Here is a 27,354-nt window from a genome sequence, read left to right on the forward strand (position 1 = left end):
AGTTGTTCAACCACTATCCAAGAAGATGCAGCAAGGTCAACCAGATGCCATATGACTAGGCCTGGTGTGTGCCTTTGAGAGAAGTATCCCATGAGGAAGGACACAAGACTAGTTGCTCACAGGTTAAATAAAGCAGACTAAAGGGGGAAAAAGTATAAGTTTTATAAGTTGGATATAAGAATTTGAGAAAACGAAGGCGATCGAGGTTGTGATGTGGTCTTGGGTAGGTTACCCACAATCTACTGGGTGAGCAGCACAATCACAAATTGGACTTGGTGGTTATAAAACAAAAAAGAAAGAACACGAAGTTGGGAGGGGTGAAGGGTGGTGTTGGAAACAGTTGGGGGTGATGAACAAATATGATAAAAATTCATTATATTATTGTAGGAAATTCTCAATGGATTAATAAAAATTTCACATTTCTAGACAATAAAAATCATTAAAATGGTAAAACACGAACCCTCTCAAGTTTAAGAGCAGTAATTTCTCCCATTTTGGTTTGACTGCTCCTCTCTCATTTTCCTCCTCACTGGAAAGATAAATCATTTCCTCAGGCAATTAGTATTTAGGAAATACTTACCATGTGGTAGGCATTCTTCCCAGAGTGGGATTATAGGGATGGAGAAAATAAAGCAATTTCCTTCATAAAAGTTAAAGTCTAGGAAGATTAGCAAGCAAATAGTATATTCCATACTGACAAAGAGAAGGAAGCAGAGTATTGTAGCCACTGTCATGTCAACAGGACAACTGAGAAGTCTTTAGTCATGTGCTATGTGGATAGACACTGGGAGACAAGGAAGGAAATCATGTAGAGATTTCTGCAAACGTGAAGCTTGCACACTATGTTTAATGAACAAGGAGACCAAGTTTCTGGAGCAGAGTGAGGCCAGAGGGCAGAATCTAGAGATGAGGACAGAGAGGAGCTGCAGATAGCAGAGCAGAGGTACATTGGGAGCCCTTTAGGCTTCTGTGGGTTTTCTTCTGGGTTATGAGAAGCTACTGGAGCATGTTGAATGGGCTTTGGTTTTTTTAAAATAATACACCTCCAGGAATCATATAGTTATCCAAGTATTTATGATGTAAGCTCCCATCTTGCTCCTCAGGGTACAGGTTACACAGGTGGAAACTGATCTTCACTAATGATGAGTAATTAAATATGAGCCTATGGATTAAAAAAAAAAAAAGGCCTTAACATTATCTTATGGTCTCTATGGTCACTTCAGAGTTAAGACATTTAGTACTTAAGAAGATAAAATTCCTGTAATATGACCCACTCTGGGATCAAGCATTCCATCTTCTATTCTTTTAGGTGTATTTATACCGATCTCTTCAGGAGCACAGAAATAGTGTACTCATCAACGCAATAGAGTATGAAGACCTGGGTTTACCTACTTGACCGTTCCTTAATTCTACAATTTTTTGTTTTGATGCTCTCATTTGAAAATGGACAAAATAATGTATGTTCAGTGAACAGGTATTATTCACTATCTATCGAACATTCTAGAAATGCAGGATAACAAGCCTCACAACGGTACTTGGAACCCAGTACATTACAGCTGTATCTTGTTTGGTACAGAATACCAAACTTAGGACCGTGAGCACGCAAAGCAAGGTCTTTACCCTGTGAGCTACACCTCCGGTACTTCCCCCACTTACACTTCCCTTAGAAAACTATATAATATAACACAATGAAAAAATTCCAGAGATGATGGGTGGTAACGGTTTTGATGTCATCAGTTTATCCTGAAAGGGAGGCATGGAACTGTTCATATGATGGAACAGTACCAGCGCTTGAGTGGAAAGGGATGCTTCCTGTGGCGCCATTTCAGTGGCTGTTTCTTTATATGTATCAGTTAATTGTACTTTCCCTAGATGAATAGAAACTTTTCCCCCTATTCTGTCCTGCATTCTGTTTCTTTCCATCATGCTAGAATGATTCTCCAGCTCCATTTCTTAGCATTGAAACTGTAATTTGTATCAACACTGTTGTGTAAAAGCATCCCCACTGTTTGTTACTTGGAAGTGGCTCTAGTCCTTTGTTGGCACGATTCCTTCCATTACCTCGCCTTGGACTGAAGAAAAGGAGTTGAAGTGTCTTCTCTTACTCAGAGGGCACATTGTTTTGGCAAGAAGGAGCTAGATAGTGAAATAGATAAAGACTTAGTTAAGAATTTGACTGTCAATATTGTTAGCTTTAACTACACTCTTTTAAAAAATAAAATTCTTGTGAATATGTTCTTTTGTCTCAGATTTTCAATTTTATATTCATAGTAAATTATACTGCTATTATTTTGAATTCAGTGTTGTGTTAAGACAAGGCCACAGGAAGTTCAGTTTACTCTCTTTAAAATTGTTTAGTTTTACAAAATGATACTCAGAGAAATTTTATTCAATGGCAACTTTGGAAGTTCAAATTTTACACTGGTATCAATAGAAAAGACTAATTATTTTATACAAAACCATGCTATTAAAAAGGTGATGGGTTTTAAAAACATTTAAAACTGTTAATGTTTGTATCATAAACATCATTTCATTGGTAATAAATAATTGGCCTTTCTTTACAGCTTAGAAAAAATCTAAAATGTTACTAATATATCCCCAATATTTATAAGAAATAATTGTTTGTTACTAAGTAATTTTATTCTTTACTATTTCTCTGAGAGCATGGTGATGCCAGAGATTTATTTACCTAATACTGAGATATACTGTGGATGGAATTTTCAAGCATTCACAAGGGTATGTATTTATAAACTGATGAAGTGGGACTACTCGTTTCTCCCTTTGAGGTGCCAAAGGAATTATATGGAGGTAGGAAGGTAACCTTTAACACTTCCCACAAGGTTTGGACCACAGCTTGGGGTGTTCCTGGGGTACTGAAGTTCAAGGGAAGAAAACTGGACCACAGGGGACATGGCCTTGAGACCCCAGCACCCCCCTCCTCTCCATTTATTTATAAACACTATAAGTATGAAAAATTCAGGCTATCAAAGAGTCTGATTATCTTTTAAATTTTGCATTCTAGTTAACCTTCTTGGTGACCCTTGTTTCCTCCAGGAGTAGTTGGGGATAGCAGGTTGTATAGCTTTGAGACCGTTGGCAGACTGAAAACAGGTCTGTGGAATGCCATCAAGAGGCGATACAAGCAGCATTCTCCTACCAGAACCTCAATTTACACTTAGCCATATTAGGGCTACACAATTTACCGTTACTTTTTTTTTTCTGAGAAGACATTCCTAAAATTCTTATTTATCTTGTCAGCTTTGAAAATTAACTATGAGAAATAGCTTTAATGAGTCCCACTTGCTATTTTAGTTTTGCTAATAGGTCACTGTGAATCATGATAGAATCATATAATCTCAGGTCCCAGTTCTTAAAAAAAAAAAAATAGTATTTTGGGTAAAAGACTTGCTGCAGAATTTAGCAAATGGTGGGTAGCGTTAACCACATTTTCTCAATATTATCAACATTCTATCTTCTCAAGATACTCAAAATCCTTTCAGGCTCTGAGAAGCTGCACTAAGTCCTACCTAGACGAAAGCACTTTATAATGAAATAAACAGTGCTACCAGGAGTCAGGAAACCTGAGTGGGAGATGCAGTGATGACATCAGTCACCAGGATGGATTTGGATGAGTCCCTTCAGTCCCCTGGCTCTGTTTCCTGGTTTGAGGAATCATTCATAAACAAGGATCATTCAGCACCATCTAAACTTCCATGACTGCACATCTGTTCACCATGCTCTTTAGTTAGCTGTTTTAGATCATGATGGGTTTTCAGAAGTGATGCTTAGAAATCAGTAGTTTAAGTTCCAGTCCCTTCCCTAAGGCTTGCAGTGGGATGCCTTGCTCCTACACAGAGGCGCTGCTCTGCCATTATTTAGCCCTCTAACCTTTAGCACACTTTTAGTGTGTGACGTATAGAGGGATTATATACAGCTGGACAACCCTTCACATTAGTGTAAAAATGAATGTCTGGTTTTCACTGAAGTCTTACTGTGCATCTTTCCCTTTTCTGTCATTCTTGCTGATTAATCCTAGTGAGCTTTGTTCCATTTATTTGAGATCAACCTGGCTCCCATGACCATCATTGTGAATACATATTTTACAACATATAATGATCCTCATTATACTTCAGTGTACCTTTAAATATATAGAAGCTGTGCTCCCATGCCCAAAAAAAGAAAAAAAAAGTAAAAGCAAAAAGAAAAGAAAAACAAAGCCAAGCCAGGTTGAAGACATGCCTTGACTACACAGCTTCTTACAAGCAATGTAAAAACTCGCTCTCTGGTACATACAGGCACAAACATACACACACCGTGTGCACCTTTCTGCACACACACAAACACATGCACAGTACCCAACTTGGGATGCATGTTTTTTCTGGCTGTTACTTTCATTTCAGACTAGGGGTGCTTTGGCCATCAGAAGAGGCATTTAGTATCAAGTGGCTTCTGTGGGCCGATTGCAAACAATGAGCGTAAAGAGAACAATGAGAGTAATGTTTATTGGAATAAAAATTAGGTTTTAAATTCCTTGGGGGAATGAACCAAAGCCAATGTTTTCCTGTTAAGTGACATTTTTTTTTTTTTTTCTTTTAACTGATGCTGTTTGGGATCTTCTGAAGAAGGAAGTGGGGTGGGGGTGGGGGGGACTTCAGCAATTCAGCTCTTTGATTCAGAAATGGAATCTGAAAAGCTGTTTTATTGAGACTTTTGGCAATCCCTGACTTAATCAGTTTTGACTGTGACAAAGACAGTAGCCTCACAAATTCAGTGCAAATCCGAGCAGTGGAGGGTATTTTTTAGGGGGGAGATAGCCCAGTTGTTGAAAGAATCCTGGGCCAATAGCGTTTGATAGGCGGAGTTACGGAGGTGCTTTGCTGAGCAAGATAATTCTGAATGAAGACTTTAAAAGCACATACTGGATGAGCTCTGGTTCCGCCCTTTGTGCAGACAAAAGTGAGTGGGTGGCCAGGCTTTGCTTACTGTCCGAGTTAACGCAGCTTGTTTGATAAGGTTTTCTTTAAAAAAAAAAAAAAAAAATACATGTAAAGGATTTATCAAAAGCCCTCATGAATATTTCATGAGTTGATATATTCAGCTGAATGGATTCAGTGAGTCTCAGTGTGTAACTTGCAGACAAACCCCATCCACAAGGAGGCTGGTGACAGAGGAAGCACTTTGGCGCATTTTCAGAGGCAAAGGCAGCCTGATAAAGCTCCTTGTGACAGGCTGTCTTGCCAGTCTCCCAGTATGCTGCTCTTGCTCTGAAGAGCTCCAGGATTGGAACCACAGCTTCCCAAATTAGCCTGGGAAGAGTGTGCGGACCCAGCAGCCTTTTAACCCGCGTCAGTGCCTTTGCTATGTTCAAAACTGCTGTTTTGGATGGTGAATGCTAGCTAGCGCTCCACACGAGACATGACAGCAAAAAATTCTCCCAAAGAACTTACTGCTTCTGAATCTGAGGTTTGCATAAAGACTTTCAAGGAGCAGATGCGCTTGGAACTTGAGCTTCCAAAGCTACCAGGAAACAGACCTACATCTCCCAAAATTTCTCCACGCAGTTCACCAAGGAATTCACCATGCTTTTTCAGAAAGTTGCTGGTGAATAAAAGCATCCGACAGCGGCGTCGCTTCACGGTGGCTCATACATGGTAAGAGGGGGACTTAAAGGCATCCCCAGTGCTCGGCAGATTCTTGGCTTACTCAGTAGTGATTTAGAAAGGTTGAGAATGGAATGTCTGAGTTTTGCTCGGAATGCATGGCACAAGTCTGAGTTGAAGGGGTACAGTAGGTCAGCTAAGAATACACAAGCGTACAGTGTGCTTAAGTATCTTTGTGCTACCTGCTGTTTCCAGATACAATAAAGCCTCTGACTGTGGAGACTTTTGGAAATGACTGCTTATAAAAATGTATTTTGGAAAATAGGGAATTGGGGGAGCTTTTAAAAGTAAGATTTTTGTTTCATTTCTGTTCTGTGGTTTTAGCAGTGGGGTTTTGTTTTTTTGGGTTTTTGTTGTTGTTGTTGTTTTGGGGTTTTGTTTTTTGTTTTTTTGTTTGTTTGTTTGTTTTGGTACAAGAATAGGTATTTTCATCTCAATTCTAGTCTATTCTTTAAGTTAACTTATAAAAGCCTCACTAAATGTGTTGTCTGGTCATGACTATGGGGCATAACCAGAGTGAGCTCTCCCCTTACCAACTTTTATCTTTACATTACTTGAGGGGTAAGGAAACTAAGTTCTCACTTACAAAGTGGCACTGACAATCAGTTGTATTGTGATTCCAAATTGCTTAAGTTATTTTTAAAAATTATGTATCTTTTAGGTATGCCAAGTATAAGAGGTTAGTGACTCTGTAGAAGCTGAGTTGAACTCCCCACCTCCAGCATATATTTTATTTACACTGGATGTAAAAACACAAACAAGGCTGGCCTCCTTAAAGCAGTGCAGTGAAGAAGCACAAGGGGAGAACTCCGACATTAAGTTACTTTGACCTGAAAAACCTGGGCCACCTCAGGTTTCTTTGAAGGGATGTGTCTTTCAAATTAAGATAACCTTCCAAATTGGTATTTGCATCTCAGTCTTATTTAATAGAAAGCATGGCAAGAAAAGCAGGACGTGGTGTTTTAAGGTAACCCTCACAGCAATTTTGTGCCTGCACGCCAGAGTGCCAGCTAACATAATCAACCAAGGCCTCTGGATATTCGAAAATTAATATGCACTACGTTGTTTCCTCCTCACCAGAGGGGAAAAAAAATGTGCTTGCTCTATGCACAATGTGTTGATTAATCATAGTTACCCATAGAAAGATGTGGTTCACTTTGACGAATAGCCAATGTTCTGCCAACGTATACTTCACATGGTTAAAGACGATCTATTTACTCTTGCTCCTGACTGTGGTATGGTATTATTTCTTGGAGAACTGTTTGGTCATTTTGATGAATCGCATGCTGTTATTTCGTTATGCTCTGTTGCTTGTAGAGCACACGTGGCTTAAGTTTCCAAAGCCTACCAATGGTGATAGCATTTGTAGAAAGAGGGTGGCCAGGAGAAACTACGTGCTGATTGGAAGCAGTCCTTTCTCTCATTCTTTGTCTCTCCTCCAAGACATGTGACTTCTAATCTGCTGAGTGGTGTAACTAAATACAGGAAGATAAGCACGAGTATAGTTCTCATTAAAGGAACATACGTAGGGAAATATTTATTTAATGAATAAAAGTACATGTCTTGCTAACTGAAGGACTAGTAAATCATTATATTGATATGAAGGACTTTTGATTTTAGGTGTATAATTTTCACAGACTGGATAATCTTCTTAAAGTTCTGATATTTTCACTAATGTGGAATTTTTGGTTCTTTATAATTATGTGACCTTTCTTCTTCTTAGAATAGATTCTTGATGTGATAGAAGCACCGAGCTATAAATACTAGTGATTTTTTTTTTCTTTTCAAAAGAATGAAGTTTTAGAATGATTAAAGAGCCAGTTTTACTCATGCATTACACAAATTTTCTTGCAAGTTGCAAAAAAGAACAATGTAATGATATGTGAGGTTACTTATGCTAATAAAATGATCTTTTAAATGAGTTAAAACAAAAGTTCCCACAATTGCCAAAAAAAGAAACAAGACATTGGCATAATGTAATTCAATACAGGCATAAAGAAGTCATTAATCATCAGACTTCTAAAACATCTGTAGGTACACTTGTGTTCACCCTTTCCTCCCAGTTCACATTCCCTCCTTTTATGTTTTTTAGTAAAGTTGATTCTCAACTTGTTTGCAGCTCCTGATTAAATCTCCAGTGATGGTTCTTTTTGTTATTGTATCTGTTGTAAGATGCTTAACATTTTCCAAGTTTATTGTCATGAAATAGGCAAGGAAATTAGGTATAGCTATTATCTATTTGAATGATTGACATGCAGCTCTGGCTTTGGAGACCTGAGTTGTGAAGTTGGGCTTCACAATAGATTTAAAACACATTTGTATAGTTCTGACTCTGGAATTATTTTAGAACTATCTAAAGAAAAGTAGATATTTGCTGTGTTGTCATTGTTAATCATCATGTTTACACAAACCCAAATCTGGAAGAAATTTGAATAATTATCTTACTGCCCACCTCGTACCCTTGGGCAGAGCCATGATGCTATCTTTGACATATGGACATCTGCCCTACTTTTAAAACTGAAGAGAAAAAATTCCAATAACACAACTTAATATACAGCACTTTGCCATGTCTTATTTACAGATATTGGGAAAAACATTCCTCTGAGTCAGCTGATTTAATTTTTACATAGTATATATCCTGTTTCCCCTCACTTGCTATTTAGAAAAATATGGTTATAATGGGCTTTAATGGGAGAATTATCAAGAGGTTCTTTGTTTTGTTTCTACTTATTCAACATATAAATGAACATCTATAAATTGCTATGAGGAAAAGAAAAACAATTCAGATTCAACCTATATTTCCCCTCTTGTACTATATCTTAAGTTCTTTACTATAATGTTCACATATTATCTTAATTTAAGTTCTTTATTTGAATTTTTCAGGGTCACATGTTAGATATACAAAAGACTTTTAATTCTCTCTTTTTTTCTAAGTATTTCTACTCCATTATTCATTATTTGACTCTGATCCATATCTGAAACTTCCAGTCTTTGAATTATGACTCCCCAAATGGATAACAACCTTACTGCTGAGTGGTGTGGTGTGGTGTGGTGTGGTGTGGTGTGGTGTGGTGTGGTGTGGTATGTGTGTATAAGTATTAGGGACTACATGGCCTTGCTGGGTACAGAATGTGACAGTATCATTCTCAGGGTAGTGTATTATTTATCCTTGACCTCAAATCCAAGGTAACATTTTCTGAAGCACAATGTTCCTGTGTAAAGTATCTGACTGGAAATCCTGTTCACTTTTGCCTGGCACTTGCAGCAAGTTGTCTAACTTTTTAAACCATCTCTCCCAGGCTGGAGCCCTTTCTCAGTTATCAGTTTTCCTCCAGGAAGTAGTGTGCTGGTGCTGGTCTGATAAATCCTGGCTACTTCCTAAAACACTGCCTTCTAGGATAGAAAATGTATCAACGGGAACCACCACCAGTCCATCCATGCTGACAATCAAAAGCAACATGCTTTTAGTTATTGAATACTTTGGGAGAAAGCTTGTATTTTTTCTTCTCCCAATTTAGTTGTCCATTATTGAAAGATAGATTTCTTATTGTCTTCGTTGAGGTTTCTATCGTTGTAACAAACACCATGACCCCCAAATATCATGTTCACACAATCTCAAATCTGGAAATAATTTGAATTATCTTATTATTCAATAATGAATTTACTTCATCTTTCAACTCTTGGGACATACTGCATCACTCAGGGGCATAAAGGCAAGAATCTGAAGGTAGGAGCTAATGCCATTGAAAAGAGTTGCCTACTGGCTTCCCCCATAGCTTACTTGATCTGTTTTCTTATACAACCCAGGACCACTTGCCCAGGGGTGATACCACCCACATCTATCATTAACCAGGAAAATGTCCCACAGGCTTGCCTGTGGGCTAGTTTAGTGGGGACATGTCATCAACCGCAGTTCTTTCTTCCCAAAAGACTCTGTAAAGTTGCCCAAATAATAGCTAGAACACTCATTTGAACCACTGTTTATGAAATGTGTAATTCATGTCTAATACATAAGTATAAAAGTAATCAAAGTCAAGGTTTATACTCTAATATCCTTTCTGTAGAATGCAGTTTAGACTACTTTCTCAAATTAATCCACTGAATCTGTGTAGAGTGTTTCATTCAATTTGGTTGTTTCCTAGTGATACTGAAAACATTTGAGAGATGTCTAATTTTGAATACGTTTGTTGATTGAAGAGAAATAGTCACCATGTGCCCTAATCTGAGTATTAGAAGACACAAACTTAGAAGAAATTTTTACCTTTAAAATACTCATTGATGTGTTTACAAAAATAAATAAATAAAGAAGTATAAGATATGTTCTATGGGGGTGTGGTGAGGTATGGGGAAGGGAGTGCCTTGGTGGGCCCATGCTAAGGCATCCCTTCCCCCTGAGGGACTAGCCACACAAAGGTATAGTGTAGAATAGAGTTTATTCAGTGCCTGGGGAGGGGTGTTGAGAGGGTAGTAGAGGCAGAGAAAGGCAGAGAGCAGGAGAGAGTACAGAAGTAGAGGCCGGCCATTGCCATGAGCACATGGAGATGGAGAGAGGGGGAAGGGAAGAGCCCAAGAGGTCAAGAGAGAAGCAAGCAGGAAGCAAGAGTAGGAGAGAGAAGAGAGGGCAAGCAGTCCCTTTTATAGTAGGTCAGACCTACCTGGCTGTTGCTAGGTAACTGTGGGGAGGGGCATACCTGACTGTTGCCGGGAAACTGTGGTGTGGAGTTTAGACAGAATGCTAACACTCATGTAGTAGCTGGAAGATGAACATATACATCAATAAGTAATCAGTGGAGTGTAAAAAATACCACAGAAGTATACTGTGCATTGCCATGGGAATCAGTAAAAATCATGCCATGTGTTAGAGTTCATGTACAGAAGAGAGGCCGTTACAGTGGGGGTCTTAAACGTGAAGAAGCATTTTTCTGGCAAAGAATAAGCAGAAAGAGCCTTTTATTGGGCCAAAAAAAAAAAAAAAAAAAAAAAGAATAATAAGGAAACAAATAGTGAAGTGCTTGTACATGAGGGAGCACTGTAAAGAAATTGCTGATGAGTCCATGCCATGGTATTATTGGCTTTTTTTTGTTTGTTTGTTTTTTGTTTTTGTTTTTGTTTTTTATTGTATATGGGAGAGAGAAAATATCCAGGGACACCTTGAAGATTCCAGAGAAGAGAGAAAGAGAAACAGTCTGGACATGGCCAGGGCTATCTGTGAGAAAGGGGAGAACGGCAAGAAATGGAGAGAGAGAGAGAGAGAGAGAGAGAGAGAGAGAGAGAGAGAGAGAGAGAGAGAGAGAGAGAGAGAGAGAGAGAGAGAGAGAGAAGTGGGAATAGCAGGGGCTGGAGAGGGAAACCTACTGTTATAAAAAGTACAAGAAGGGTATCTGGGAGGAGGGGGGCTAGGCACTGAAATGTATAACCAGTACTTAGGAGTAGGGACTAAGGGAGCCTGGATTCTGGCATGGGCTTTGATGAGCAACTACAGGTATATGCCAGTGGGGTCGTATGCCCCTTATGTCAGGGCAAAGGAAATGACTTCTTTTGACAGATGGGAACCAGTTTCACCAATTCCTGAGGAATTCTGGCTTTTATCTAATCACCATAAATCCTCCTACCAGCCATGTTGATCTGGGCCTAGACTCAATTATGGATTGAGTCAGTGAGTCTGCCCTTTTGATACGGAGTGGCGTGCGTTTTGGACCTGACAGCACTAGTCTAATTCACATTCATCCGAATGTGTTTGACATTGTTCTAAATATATTTAACTCCATAATACATTTATGAGTTATGCATAAAGGCTAAGTACTTCTTGTCAGAAGTGTATGAGTTGAAAATGTTTGAGATTTTTAAAAAGTGCAATATTTACGTATAAATAATGAAAATCTTGAGGATGAACTCAACTCTAAGCACAAAATTCATTTCTCTTCCATGTGTCTTATACAAATAACATGAAGATTAATATATATGTGTGTATATATATTAATTTTGCACATCAAGCAAATTTCCACATTGTGAATTTGTTTGTTTGTTGTTTGTTTCTGGTGGCATACCTGTGCCTACCTGTGTCTAGAGAGTTTAAGTTTTTGGACCAATTTAGATTTTGGATTTTTGTTTTAGGAAAACTCAGCCCTTATTGTATTTTTCTTTTTTCTTTCTTTCCTTTTTTCCCCTTGGCTAAAGAATAAAGGCTAGAGTAGAAATCGTTTGCCTACAGTTCCACAGCATGTGTTGTGAACAGACTTTAAATACATGGAAGCTGTGCCTGTGCTGTTGAGGTTGTAGGCAATGATGAAAGATTAGAAAGGTAGAGTAAAGGAGAGGGGGATGGGGGAAGGGAAGGGAGGAAAGGAAGGAAAGAACAAAGGAAGGAGAGAGAGAGAGAGAGAGAGAGAGAGAGAGAGAGAGAGAGAGAGAGAGAGAGAGAGAGAGAGAGAGAGAGAGAGAGAGAGAGAGAGAGAGAGAGTTGGTCACTTGATTGGAGCTACACTCTTAGTATTCACGATCAAGACTTGGTGCTTTAGCCTGTCATTAGTAGGAGTCACAGCCAGGCAGTGAGATTGCTCCGCGTTACTTTTACTTCGGAGAGGTACTTTGTAGGCAGTGTAAAGAGTGCATTGTAGGGTGAGATTAGCAGCAAAGGGGAAGGGGGCATGTGCATTTAGGAGATAATGGATTCTGATTAGATTGGAAGCTGTGTTTATGACATTCTTTATGGCCTAACCAATTACTACTTATGGTAAACCGAAGGAAAGCATAGGGGCTCTGTATCACTTGCATTTATAACCTACAACAGAGTGTTAGGCGGGGCACTGACTGGCACACTCCACAGACAAGCATCAAGTAATCTCAGCTAAGGTGCCCGCGAGGACGGCGTGTCTGGAAAACCCCATTTAGTAATGTCCCGATTTACTAGGAGGATTATTTGTGCTGTGTCTTAAGTATAAATTCCTGTTTTATCTTTTCAGAAACTGCCCTAGTCTAGAACTTGAATCAAATGCAAGTGGACACTTAAACCTTCGCGTAGCTTGAGTCTCTTACTTTAACCAGAGCAAGCATCTTTGTCAGTAAGTCTAGGCATGGGGTCTTCCTCCCCTTCCACTGTCTCCAAGACTTCAGTATATTAAACTTTTAACTACTCACTGTAAAAGAGCTTGTATAGCGGTCATAAGGGCTTCTTGCTAGAAAGAGACTTGGGAAATCTGACTTGGGAAATCTTGCCCGCCTGTGCCCATAGTTCTTGGGGAAAGCTTGGATAGACTAAGCACGGTTTATACCTTCCACCCCCAACTCACCTTTTATCCTTCTAACTGGCTGAGTCTTCCTTGCTCTTGACAAGCCAACCTGTCTCTGAGTCTCCACACCTGGATTTCTTCTGCCTTGAAGGTGAGTGCTGCAGATGTTGATGTGGTTCACTCTTATCTCCACAATATCTGGGCTCCTCCCAAAAATCAACCCAGACAGTCCTTGACACCCCACCTGCCTTCTAAAATCGCACACTTCTCACTTCCCAGCCCCTCTTCAGCCTTATTTCTCTGCATGACACTTAACATTACCTGAGCATACATTACAGACTACTTCTCTGTTACATTGTTGCTTTTCCCTCTCATTGTCTGCCACCTTTGCTAAAATGAGTGAGGGCAGATTCTGCTGATGTCTGTATTGCAAGAACTCCTAAGAAAGCCTGACTTTTCCCCTTTTCTTCCTTTTTTCTTTTCTTTTGTTCTTTGACCTCCTCCCTTCCTTCTTTCCTTCCTTCCTCCCTTCTCTCTCCCCCTCCCTCTCCCTCCTTCTGTTCCTTCTTTTGTTCATGAGACAGGGTCTCATGTAGCCCACTTTGAGGTATCTATGTTACAAGGGATGACCTTGACTTTCTCCTCTACCTCCAGCATGTATCCCCAGACCCCTTTTATGCAACCCTGTGGTCCAACCCAGGGTTTCTTGCATACTAGTCAAGCGCTCTATAGCCCAAGAAATGTTAACTTTTCCTAAAAGAGTACACAAGTATGACTTCTGTTCCCTGCTCTTAATAGATCTTGTTTCCTTTTGCCTCATTTGAAGATGGGGTGGAGGAGACAGGAGCTTAGCTGTCTGTGGGTCCCTTTCAGCCAATAGTGCAGCTTTCTCTTGCTTCCTGCTTTGTGCTCAGTGATATGGAAGCCGCAGTTCCATCGTAGCACTGTATTGTAGGGTAAGTGTTTTACATGTGAACCAGTTCCTTATGCCACTGGACACAAGCCGTACTACCTAGAGTGTAGTACTGTAAAGCCATGCTCCTCTGCAGCGCTGAACAATCGATACTTATTTATGTGGCATTTTTTTCATGCACCAGACAGGGCATTTTGTGCTTGAGCTTAGGGATTCTAGGGATGTCAATCATTAACTGTCCAGAGGTAGGAATGGAGCTGTCTTTTGTAATGTTGTCATTCATTTATAGCTTCTGTAATGAGAACTTCAATTACCAATAAACTGTACTTAAGTAGCATATACAGCATTCAAGCAATAGCTACAGAAGTTTGTGCTCTTTATAGGACCTCCTGGATAGAGCCTGGAAGTCAGAACCTAGGACATGCAGGGTGAAGAACATGGCAGCCCTCGTCCTTTGGAATAAGCTTTACCAGGAGTGGGACTTCGCACCTCCCCCACCTCTCTGTTTTCCTGACTTAGGGCTTAGGGACCTCTTTCACTTGTAGTAATTTGTTTAGCGCAGACACATCTGAATACCACCATTATATAAAATTTTAAAGTGATTTTGTGGACCCTCCCAGGCAGCCTTTTGAGAACATGGGTGTTTTTGCTTTGAGAGGTATTGAGAATGCTGGTTAGATCTCTGAGAAAAGCAATGTCTGTGGCACTGGCTCCCTTGCAGAGCTGACCTTGACCTCCTTCTCCCTACCTAGACTCACTCCTTTTAGCTCAGACTTATACTACACGTTAGACAGATTGGAAACAAAGCCAGGAGATGATGTGGTTTCTTGCTCACTGAATTTCTTGGAGGTCAGTGTGCCAGGAGCCATTTGGGGGGTTTCTTGAAATGGAGAATGAGAGGAATCTGGTTCTGCCCTGGTGCTGTTCTGAGCAAACAACATAAGAAACATGGGTGGAACAACCTTCGGGGGATTCTCAGTCAGATGCGATCCCCTCCATGTATGTCAACACACCCCGACCCAGTTTAATAAATGTGAATGGAGAAAAATAGACAAATTTGTGTCATTATGCTTGATAAAGGTATCGAAATGCCCAGATAACTGATAATAGCAGGATCATGTGCTTCTACTATGAGTAGCAATGAAGATAGGGAAAGTGAAGAAGATGGAAATAGCTTTCAAAGGAGAGACCCCTGAGAGGAAAAAGGTTACATTTCAATAAGTTGAAACGGTGCATGAAGAGCTCTCTACTACCCAGTCACATGTCGTGCCATATTGCTAACATTCTGACCAATTATGCTCACATTTGTGTCTCTAGTTTTGAAAGCTAAAATAGTGAAACAACTACAATAGGGGGTTAAAGGTGTTTGCACTAGTGTATAAAGTTCCCTAGAGATGACGTTTTGTTTGGAGTGTTTGAAACAGTTTCTATGAGGATGTTTACAGTATTAAAATGTCTCCCCTCCCTGAAGAAGGTCCATTTTGCTCAGACTGTTAAGCTTGGAGGATTAGAATTGCCATTCTAGGATGTCTCACACTGCGGGGGAGCTTTATCACTGCTAAGTTTTGGGCTTATTATTATTATTATTATTATTATTATTATTATTTACAGCAAATCTTTGCTTCATGCTACTTCAGCTAAAGTCAAAGTAGCTAGTTTAAGTGTCATTACTTGCTTAGAAATTTTTGGCTTACAGCCTTATGCTCAGGTAATTAAGTTTTAATTTAATTTTAAAAATGTATTTTACTATCTGACATGGCAGGCATCTCTCTATTGCATTAAAGTACGTGGTAGAGTAGTAATTGGTGTATGATGTCACATAGATGTGCTTAATATCTTACTCACTCTCTAAACAGTCATAAACATGTGTACAGTCAGACTTGATTGGTAAAAGAAAAATTTTTTTCTTTTCCTTTTTAAATTAAATTGTTAAAATTAAAGTATGATTACCTCACTTAGACTCTTCCCTGTCCTTCCATGAGTCCATCCTATGTGTCTCTCACTCACCCCCAATTCAATAGTCTCTTTATATGCATAAATATATGAAAATACAATTTGCTGTATCCATTATGCTTGCTTATGCTTGTTTGATTCCAAGGCTGTCCACTTTGTAGTGGAAAACTGTTGGGAGCAAAATAAAATAAAATGGAGGCCCGGGGGGGGGTGCCCAGGGGAAGTTGTGAGGAAAAAGATGCCCAATGCCCTGCCAGAGTAAGAGAGCATGGTGGGGCTGAACACCCCTTTTTATGGTCTTCATTGTTGCTAGGTAACTGGGGAGGAGTTTAGCCTGAAGGTCAGAAGCTTGAGCCATTGCTTATGTGACTATTGACCATGCTTCTCTTGTGGGGGCTGTGGGAGGTGGTACCTTAGGCAAGGGTTGGAGTTCCAGGAACTTGAAGGAAAGTCTACCGAGTCATGAAGGTGAATTATGACCATCGAGGTTCAGACCTCAGTTCGACTGGAGACCAGCCTGCAATTCCCCACATAAAACAGATTGAGGGCTCACTTTTGGTAGTGGTAAATTCTCTCTTTCTTAGCAGTCCCTCTTGTCTGTAGTTCTTTGTCAAGGGCTGTGACTCGGTGATAGATCTCCTTCTGCTTTAGCATGTCTATTGATATTATCATTATTCAGGGCTTGGCGTGTTTAGACGGCCATAGTCTTGCAGAGTCATGGGTGTAGCTTTCCTGTCACCTCAAGGAGACACAGTTTCACAATACATTTTCAGGTCCTTCAGTTCTGGCAATCATTCCTGGCCTTCTTCTTGGATGCTCCATGTTCCTTACATTCAGGAGTTGTGTTGTAGATGAAACAGTTAAAGCTGGGCTCCAGACAATCCACTGATCTCCAAAGTCTGATATCTCAAATCTTGGGTGGAGGCAGGAGGATTGCTATTAGTTCCAGGCCTGCCTGGGCTACATAATGAGTTCCAGACCAACTTAGGCTACAGAGTAAGACCTTCTTTCAATAAACAAAAATAAACAAACAAATAAGCAAATAGCATTTCCATGTATAGTATGTGCCCATTTGAAAGCTAAAATGCACAGGAGTTTTACAAAGAAATACATTTTGATATTCACACTGTGACCATTCAATATACTGAAAAGTAAATAAAATAAAACAACATTCATTTATTGCCATGTAATAGTAAAATCCCAATGAACCAAACTAAATTACATTAAAATGAACTAATTATCTGAAGACCTAGAGTGAATTGCTTATAGCCCTGATATAAAATTTCATTGCGTTGATTTGCTTCATCAGTATGCTTTACAAAGCCATTTGTATCATTTGCTGGGAGTCAGGGAGAGGACCACTTTAAAGTCCTCACATCCACTTGACTCCAGTAAGCTTGAGAGCAAAAAGGGAAAACAAGACACAGGAAGATGCTCTGTCCATTTCAGGATCCTGCATCTAAAAAGGCAGTATAGGGTTCTGAGCAAACGGATGGGAAGTATTGCAGTGTCATCAAAATCTCCCTTATTTCAAAATGTTTCCTGCCTACCCTTTCTATTTTTTCTCCAAAATTAAAACACTTGGGGAGTTTGTCAAAATATAAAGCATCTGAGAGTGCTCCTGTGGCTTATTTGTGCCACAACCACTTCAGTAATTTATCCAAGAATCACATCACCAAACTATTCTTATCTTCTGAAGAGAGGTCAGAAAGGAGAGCTGAAGAATCCCTGAGACTTGCTTGCAACTGTCCAGGACACCGCCACTGGATGTTACCATTGAAACCCATAAATGCAGTTTAACTTCATGTGGATAATGTTAGCCTTTGACCTTACCCGCAGCCTACAGATTCTAGGGTTGGCGCATCTACAGCACAGTTGTTTCTCTAGCATGCTCTTGTTTATCAGAATAACATGGAGACCAGTTGGTAAGCTTCAAAGGGCATAGCATTCATGTTTCAACTCCATCTCTTTCAGGACACTGGGTCTGGGGCATCCTATCCATCCTAGCTTCGTTCCTCTTTCCTTATCGGCAAAACTGGAAGAATGTTTTTGCACCACATTAGGGCTCTACAAAAATTAAATAAGCTCACATGGATAAAGTCATTAGTGTGACCTTGGGCTGGAGACAGGAAGCAAGCAGATGTCAGTCCACGCGCATGTCTAGAGCCTGTGTGATTTGAGGTTCAGCTTTATGTAACATTTACCATAATATAAATTATTTGAACATTCTATGCTGTATTTCATAGAGTGAGCTTTTATTAGCAGCTTGTAGTGCATCTTAAACCCACTTTTCCTATTCCTTAGATATTGCCTATTTTTATATGGCGCTGCTTTATTGGAAGAGCCCATATTAAATGTCTTTATCCCAACAAAAAAAATTTTTTAAGTATAAAACATCACTATGTGTTCTGAGGTATAGTCACTCTCACTGTTCACACAGATGACTGTAAATAATCTCCCAATATGAAAAGTCTTGTCTTTTTTAAAAAAACTGATACTTATCTCCACCAGTGAAAATAGACGTTAGGAAAACACTATTACTTCAGGCTGATAACAGAAATTTCTTCTAAATTTTGAAAAAGCTATTCTCAAAATACAAAAATGTCCCTGAGATGGTTTTCTCTAGAATCTAACCTCCTAGGAACCCGTTTATACAAGACCATTTACCCCAAGAGGCAGTGGGAAAGGGCTTTGGCTTCGAGTCAGAGCTCTAGACATGCATGCTGGCGCCTCCACTCACAAACTGTCCTTTATTTATTTATGTCTTAAGTGGAGAGAAAATGGTGAATTAACCTTTAGAAGCCTCAACTCCCTAATCAACAAATTATAGATGCAACATAATTATTATTTTTATTCTTAATGTGTTATTGACAATATTAATAAGCATTATTGAATAGGAGGAGGACTATACATTTACTGGACAGAAGATAATGATGAACTCACACTAAAGTTTACCACATGCTTGACTTCAGCATTGTAGTTATATGCGGGGTGTACATAAAGAGTATTTGGTTAACAAACACTAGAGCCTTAGACATTGTTCCAGACCTCTTTTTATAAAGATGGGCGGGGTTGCTGCTGTATGGATCCGCCTAAATGAGAGAGAGTGTAGATACAGGGACTGGAGTAAATGGTATGTTTGCATGTCATCTACCCAATGGCTCTTTATAGTACTTTCATGCTTCCCGCAGAAAGATAATAACAAGCCCATGTGACTAATAGATTCTGCAGTGAAAGTTGTATTTAACCTTTATCCCGATGACTTTACAACATTTAAATCAAATTGCTCTTTATTTCTTGGTCATTTCCAAGAATACTTAAGAAAGCAGAAATAAAGGTTACTACTTCACTCTTGACAAAGACTTCCTTTTCTCATTATCTTTGATCAGGTGGGTTCTCTCTCCTACCAATTTCAAGGCAGGTAAAGGTTAGAACAAAGGGCTCTATTTAAATGTACCAGCACACCATTGGAAAGAGGCCACTTGGATAAACTGAAATCTTAATGGCAGGGAAAAATAAAATACACCAAAAGAAAACAGTTTGTGGACTTTTCAGAAATTTGTCAAGCTTCTGATCCTATATAAATTAATAAAAGTATGATTTTTAGGAGTCTGTCTGGAAATTATGGATTAAATTAAGCAACCATTCCAACTTTTGCAAATCTTGAAGGTACATCTTTCATATATATGGTTCTTACCTGGGTTTTGAGGGTTTTTATATTTCATTCTTAAAAATTATTTCCTCTATATTTTGAGATTAAATGACATCACTTCCCCCTTTTCTTTCCTCTCTCCAAACCCTCCCATCTAGCTCTCCTTGTCTTCTTTCAAATTCATGGCCTTTATATGTATACAAAACTAAATAGTAAAAACAACCTACTCAGCTTGTATAATGCTACTTATATGCGAGTTTTCAGGGGCTGACAGTTTGGTTCTGGATAACTAATCCATGTGCTCTTCGCCAGGTAGAATGCTTCTTCTGGTCTCAGTGTTGCCTGTCTGTAGTGCTTGTGAGGGGAGGCGGCCTCGTAGGCTTTCCTCAACTATGTTAGCATGCCTACTGTCCTTTTCCTTGTTCAGCTTATGTTTAGCCAGTTGTGGTTGTAAGACTGTATGGTCGTTGCTTCTGAGTATTTCTAGGAGACACAGTCTCACAGCAAGCTCCCTGACCCTCTGGCTTTTACAATCTTTCCACCCTGTCCACTGCCCTGCTTCCTGAGCCGAGACTGCAGGAGTTGGTTTGCAGAAAACCACAAGCGATCAAAATGTAGTCTGTGGAGCCCAGTCCCGACGGACACACCCAGAGAGGCTCTGAGTTGTCAGGTGGCTAAATCCCAAATGTCCAGCTAGCATGTGTGTACATTTGGAGCTGGGCGCAATCATACCAATTGTGGTCTGGTGCATACCTGCTCTGCCACATTTGCCCTAGATAGGAAGAAATGCATATTAAATATCAGTGTCTGCACAGTGGTCTGGTTTTCTGCAAAACATGACAGGCATTCAGGAAAATATAGAAGTCTACTAAAAAGTTTTATTCTCAGTGTATTTTTTATAAAAAGTTCTCAGCTTTAATACATATTACTCAATTACTTAAAATATAATAGTCACTTGTACATTTATGACATATTTTTAAAATATATATTTTAAAATATATAAGATAGAATATATCTTATATGTATGTGGTGTGTGTCTCAATATATGCATGTGTACTACCTGCATATATGTGCCTACAGAGATGAAAAGATGTCATTGGGTCTCCTAGAACTAGTGTTACAGGTAGATGTGAGAAGCCAAATGTGGGTGAGGGTGATAGGACTTGGTACTCTGCAATGAATAATCTCAACTGCTGAGCCATCTCTCCAACTCCCACTTTATGCAATGTTTGAAAGCATTTTTGCCAAGCACTTAGTGCTTTAGGAGTCTCCTGGCACCCTCTCTCTACTATTTTGTATACATAAGTGTTTTTTCTTGTCTTTGTATCTATATACAGTGTGTGTGCCCAATGCAGATGGAGTCAGAAGAGGCCATCATTTCCCTTGGAACTGGAATTAGGGATGGTTGTGAGCAGCCTTGTGGGTGCTGGGAATTGGATCCAGGTTCTTTGCAAGAATAATCAGTGCTCTTAACCACTGAAACATCTCTCCAGCCCTGTTTCAAAATTCTAAAGGCATTGCTAAATTTGACATTTTTTTTTTAATGGTGTTTTTACATTCATTCCTTTCTTTTAGATTTGAATCTGCTCCTGTTAGGGTAAACATCTCCCAGGGTAATTAATCACTCTGGAATCTGGAGCACTAGCAGGAAGCCAGGTAGACTGCTACTGTGAGTAAAGAGGAAATCTTTCCCAAAGCAGAGAACAAGAATAACAGTGTGTAGAATGTTCCACCTTGAAAGGGGGGAATGAGTAGAATTACATCACATGCGTCTATCATTTAGCTAGGTTCTTCATTTATAACTGGTGATATGAGGCTTCTTGGCATTAGGGAACTGAGAGTTGGCCCATGTGCTGAGATGTAGTTTGACATTTCTGGCAATGACCTCAACCCAGTTCCCCTCCTTTGTAACTAAACTCTAGCTCCCAACTTTTGTGGGGAGACATCCAGTAAAATCACACATCTCCTCATTAAGAGTCTCCTTAGAGCGAGGGCCTGGCAGATTTATTTCAAGTTAAGCATCATTGGCTCACGGGGCTCAGTGTATGGGTCTGTTGGGGGAATAAGCATTACAGGGAAAACATTAATCTTTACTTACAGAATCTGACAGATTGGAAAGTAGAGGTAAAGGAAAATGTGTTGGAAGATGACAAAGGACACTTTCCATCCCTTATCCCTCTATAGAGGGAAATGGAAGACATCTAGCTGCCCCAGGCATAGAGCTCAGCAAACTCTCGTCATTCTTTCACCCTTTTATTCAAGTGAACCACCCAGCCCCTTCCCCTCCTCTATCTGCAGACCTCTCACCCCCCACCGCAGTCTGCATCACCCTCTGACCACACACTACTGTTTTGTTCCCCTGTGTTGGGAAACATCTACTATCTGCTTACAGAACTTGCTAGCAGTACGTCAGACTCCAGAGTGATTAATTGCTCAAGAAAAAAAAAAGTCATCTAAGAAGGTTAACCTTTGTCCCTGATGTCCCTACATCATCAGTGTCCTATCCTGCTATTGATTTGTCTCAGTCCACAGATCTGCTAGCCCTGTGTTCTGTACAGCACTCTCTGTGGCTCTGTGAGTTCCTCCATCTGATACCTTATTTCTAAAGCCTTGTAATTTCCCACACCGCTCTCCTAGGTCCCTCCCCTGAAGTTAGTCCCTTTAGAAATTTCTAAACAGTGTCTTTCCTCCTATTGCTACTGCAAGCTTGGAGGTTTTGGTGTCTGTGCACCAGGCATCTTGACTAGCTTTCTCGCTACACTGAATTCTACCCACAGCTGAGATACAAGGATCACCCGCCTTGCTGAGCACTGCCATGGCTTGTTTGCCAGGGTATCAGTGTCATACTAAACACGCTGGCTGCTCTTCCTGGTTTTCTCATCAAATTTGCCCTGGCCCAAAGCTCTATGTGTTGGGATGCCCTGAAGGATGTAGATCATGTTTTGGTTTACTGTCCTCTACGGCTTAGACACATGATTTTTTCTAAAAATTATTTTATTAGATATTTTCTTCATTTACATTTCAAATGCTATCCTGAATATCCCCTATACCCTTCCCCCACCCTGCTCCCCTACCCACCCTCTCCCACTTCTTGGCCCTGGCGTTCCCTTCTATGGGGCATATAAAGTTTGCAAGATCAAGGGGCCTCTCTTCCCAATGATGGCTGAGTACGCCATCTTCTGCTACATATGCAGCTAGAGACACGAGCTCTGGGAGTGCTGGTTAGTTCATACTGTTGTTCTACCTATAGGGTCGCAGACCCATTCAGCTCCTTGGGTACTTTCAATAGCTCCTCAATTGGGGGCCCTATGTGCCATCCAATAGCTGACTGTGTGCATCCACTTCTGTGTTTATCAGGCACTGGAATAGCCTCACAAGAGGCTGCTATATCAGGTAGACACATGATTTAATAAGCATCCATACGCTGTTGATCCCCACATTTCTAGCTATAGCCACATCCTATCTGCACAGGTAACATTTAATACTTCTAAATCCATATCATGGATTTTGCCCCTTGCTGGTCCCAGGTTCCTCATCACAGTGAGATGCAATTCCATTTTTCTAATTGCTAAGGGTAGGAATCCTGAAATCTTGCACAGGACTCTGTGTTCTCTGACTGTTTGGGTAGCTTCTGTTTTTAAGACCTGAGTTCTCAAGTTGAATGAGAGAGGAAAATGAGACTTTATGATACAATATGACAGATAAAATGGTAAATATGACACCATCCCCAAAGTGGTAATTCTATGTGTAAAAGTAGTATATGTATGTTATATATGACACAAACATACATATATGTGACAGGAAGGCACAGATCTTATAGGAAGGAGACTTCAGTTTACATTAGTCATGAGATTACAGACAAATGCTATGTGTCTTCCTCCACTCTATTCACTATGCAAATAAATCTTAACGTGTGCATGTGAGAGTTAGATCAGATAACTGACATGCAGAACAAAGCAGACATTAATTTGTTTCCTTTACACATCTGCGACTTCACAAGTTAACCTCTGAGGCCTATTACTTTAAAAAAAAATAATATCTTGACAACTTCCTAGATTCTTGTTCATTATCAGATATATTTTTATGCGTGCTCTTTATATAAAGCTTTGGCATCATGTTGTAATTGTCCTCACTGTCTCTTATAGATCAGTCCTGTCCCTCCCATTCATTCAGTAGTATCATGTACTTGGAGAACCACAGAGCCCTTTATTTCTATGAATAGAAAGCTAGGTAAGCTTTTTACACTGCATGGCAGTAGTGAGGGAATATGTATTCTTTAACTGGAACTATGTCTCTTTGACTCACACTGGAACAGTGGGTCTTATGAAGTCATCAACTGGTAATACAAACAATTCTCACTGAGTAAAGGGTCAGATAATGGTCCATTGGAAAGCATAAATCAAACTCATGAATATCTTTTCGTCTGCTCCAGCCAGGTCATTGACACAATAGCAGCAACTCGGATTTTTTTTTTTTTAACCATGGTAGAAATGTCATTTGAAGGGCATTGTGTGGTAATAAATATCAGGCATTGTTTTATTAAGCTAGCCTCTTTGAGGACAATGGCTATTTATTTTCCATATCTCATGACAACTGGCAAGTAGATGCTGAACTGGGGTTCTTAAATGCCTCAGTACTGAGATATCTGCCTTTTTATTGCATCTGGGATAGACTTATTTTGTTCCTGATTTTGCCATTTGGATATTGGCAGTCAGAGAGGGATCTAATAATATAACATCAGAAATTATAGGCTGTGAGGGAACCCACACACATACTGTTTGTCAAACAATTAGGATATTTCTGAAGTGTGAACAGATGTACAAAAGAAATTAGCAAATAAAAAACAACCCAATTTAAAAACATTTCTGATATGAACATAATTAATTTATATGTGGTTTTTCCAGCTTATACTAATTAAAACCTCTAGGGTCTTAGTCAAGTTTGAGACTTAGAGTTTACCATTGTTTAGTTTCTTATATCAAAACAATGCTAAATATCAAGTATTATGTCTTATCAATTTTTGCTCAGGTCAAACTACTGTCATCAAAGTTTCTGTGCCAGAGATTTGTAGCCAAATTGTCACCAGTTGGGAACTCTTAAGGCCTGCTTAGTTTTCAATGATAAACAGTCTCCTGGCGAGTGTATGTGATAAATATTTCCCGGTTTTGCAGTGGCACACATCAGGCATGGTTATTGTGTGTGGATGGGGATTTTCATTTTTAACATGTTCTCAAATTCTCTGGACATTTACTGTTTCCATCTGGTCCTCATAAAAACATTTCCCATTTGTAATGCAGCTCAGGCTCAGAGCATCATTGTGATTCTACGCATGGCTCCAGTTTGACAGAGCAGATATTCTTCAACTTCGGATTTGTGTTTGATTCTTCATTTCCCTCCCTCCCTCCCTTCCTTCCTCCCTTCCTTCCTTCCTTCCTTCCTTCCTTCCTTCCTTCCTTCCTTCCTTCCTTCCTTCCTTCCTTCCTTCCTTCCTTCCTTCCTTCCTTCCTATCTCTTTCTTTCTCTAAATTTTGAAATAAAATTCGCTTGAAATGCTGCATTTATTTCCAACAATCATAGCACGCACACCATGACAACAGGCACACTTCCCACTTGCCTCTGTGCAGTTTAAAGCTGCAGGAGAAGCAACTGCATTGAGCCCAGGCCAAGGGAACTGAGCAGTCGTCATAGTTTCTCATCATTTCACAATCTGTTCTCAGTCATCACACATGGAGGAGTATTTTCAGGGATTTGAACACTTTGACGAAGTAGCCGAACAAGGGGGATCCTCTTTGCTGAGTTTGGGAGTACCCCGGGGAGCAGTACAACCCAAAGTCCCTCATTCCTAGGAAGTCCTTTGCTGTGTTATTAGATGACCGTACATGGATGTGGTTAGCAGGTATTAATGAGCTCCTTATTTATGGCTGGTTGTGTGCCACCAGCTTCATAAACTCAGTGACTTTCGATAATATCAGCAGCCCCATTTAAGTGGAGAAATTGAGACAAGAAGGTGAAAAGATGAAAGGATGGACTATCCAGAGACTACCCCACCTGGGGATCTATCCCATCAGCCACCAAACCCAGACACTACTGTATATGCCAGCAAGATTTTGCTGAAGGGACCCTGATATAGCTATCTCTTGTGAGGCTATGCCAGTGCCTGGCAAACACAGAAGTGGATGCTCACAGTCATCTATAGGATGGAACACAGGGCCCCCAATGGAAGAGCTAGAGAAATTACCTAAGGAGCTGAAGTGGTCTGCAACCCTATAGGTGGAACAACAATATTAACTAACCAGTACCCCCAGAGCTTGTGTCTCTAGCTGCATATGTAGCAGAAGATGGCCTAATCGGCCATCATTGGGAAGAGAGGCCCCTTGGTCTTGCAAACTTTATATGCCCCATAGAGGGGAACGCCAGGGCCAAGAAGTGGGAGTGGGTGGGTAGGAGAACAGGGCAGGGGGAAGGTATAGGGAACTTTTGGGATAGCATTCGAAATGTAAATAAAGAAAATATCTAATAAAAAAAAGATTTAAAAAAAAGAAGAAGAAGAAGAAGGTGGAAAGGCCACAGCTAGCAAAGAGTGAACCCAGAGTTTAAACCAGATATCTCAGCTTAGCTTTGGAACCGTTTAACCCTAGAACAATTTTGAACTTTTCAGTTCTTTGGAACGACACATTCTAGAATATGGCGCTCCCTCCCTTAGGTACATCATGCTTCATTTGTAGCTGCCTCTCCTCGGGTATTTTGCTTATTTTAGAGTTTAATCAGGGATGAGTGCAGTAACTCTTTGAAATAGGCAGAAGTAAGGTTTATGAAGTGGAACAGTAGACACTGAAGAGGATGCTCTCCTTTCCCAGGCCTAGAGCATCCCAGGACCCCAGGGAAAGGTCCAGATACTCTCAAGATGATGGCTTGGAATTTTCACTCTCAAGCCTGAAAGAACTGTCTTGATTTAACCTATTGTCCCTTAATGACACAGGTCTTTGAAAGGCACGATTGAGGTACAATATAAATAATATGAGTTCAGTCCCTTAGCTGTCTCTAAGTGTATAATCTTTTCAGTAATGTTGCATATGTTCATCTTGTTCAGAGAACATTGAGTCTTTTCATCTTTCACAAACAAAATTTGGTAGCACTTAAACCACTTATACTTTCTGCTCTTCTCTGGCTTCTGGTAACAAGAGCATGTTGTTGTTGGTGGTGGTGGTGGTGGTGATGGTGGTGGTGGTGGTGGTGGTGATGGTGGTGGTGGTGGTGGTGGTGATGGTGGTGGTGATGGTGGTGGTGGTGATTATGATTGCCTATAGATATTGGGATTACTGTCATCCTTTTGTTTTTTGTAACTACTACTGTTATAAAGATGAATGTTCAACTATATGGGACCTTACTTTCAATTCTTTGGGGCATGCACCTGGAAGTAGAATTGCTGGATCATATCACAATTCAGCTTTTAATTTTACGAGAAGCTGACATACTGTTGCCCATAACAGCTGCACCAATGGACAATGGACAATGGACAATTGCACCAGGGATCTGATTACTCCACATCCTTGCCAATATGTGCTATTTTCTCTCTTTTCTCTGTAACCATTTTAATAAATATGTGAAGAAATATTGTTGTAGTTTTGATTTGCATTCCCATAAACATTAATGACATTGCACGTATTTCCACAAGCTTCTTAATCTGTATTTTTTTTGTATTCAGATGTGAGAGATCTTTGTGTATTGTATATAGTATATTCATACACATAACTGGCAAATATCTTTCCAGTCAGTAGTTAAATTTTTGCTTTGTTGATTTTGTTTGTTTGACACATAGCAGTTTTAAACTTTGGAATTGTTTTATTTATTGTTGTATCACTGTGACCATATAGCTGATAAAAATCTTAGGGGAAGGGTTTTATTACATCTCAAACTTTCAGAAATATTGTTCACCATAGCTGGAAG

The 27,354-nt window shown here is 39.9% G+C and overlaps 1 protein-coding gene across 3 annotated transcripts in view; it reads left to right on the forward strand.

Moving 5' to 3' along the window:
• The window catches only part of Pde4b (phosphodiesterase 4B), a 524,127-nt gene that overhangs the window by 154,348 nt on the left and 342,425 nt on the right, over window positions 1-27,354 (forward strand). The window contains exon 1 of one of the 3 annotated variants that reach the window (XM_021199494.1): window positions 4,930-5,651. The exons of 1 other annotated variant lie outside the window; for it this stretch is intronic. In XM_021199494.1, coding sequence (XP_021055153.1) covers window positions 5,416-5,651 — 236 coding nt within the window. In that variant the 5' untranslated portion in view covers window positions 4,930-5,415. Of the gene's footprint in view, window positions 1-4,929; window positions 5,652-27,354 lie in introns of those variants that run through there. One more of the 3 variants, XM_021199491.2, reaches the window with a different exon arrangement.

Source organism: Mus pahari, chromosome 6 (genome assembly GCF_900095145.1).
Source record: "Mus pahari chromosome 6, PAHARI_EIJ_v1.1, whole genome shotgun sequence".
Classification (NCBI taxonomy): Eukaryota; Metazoa; Chordata; class Mammalia; order Rodentia; family Muridae; genus Mus; species Mus pahari.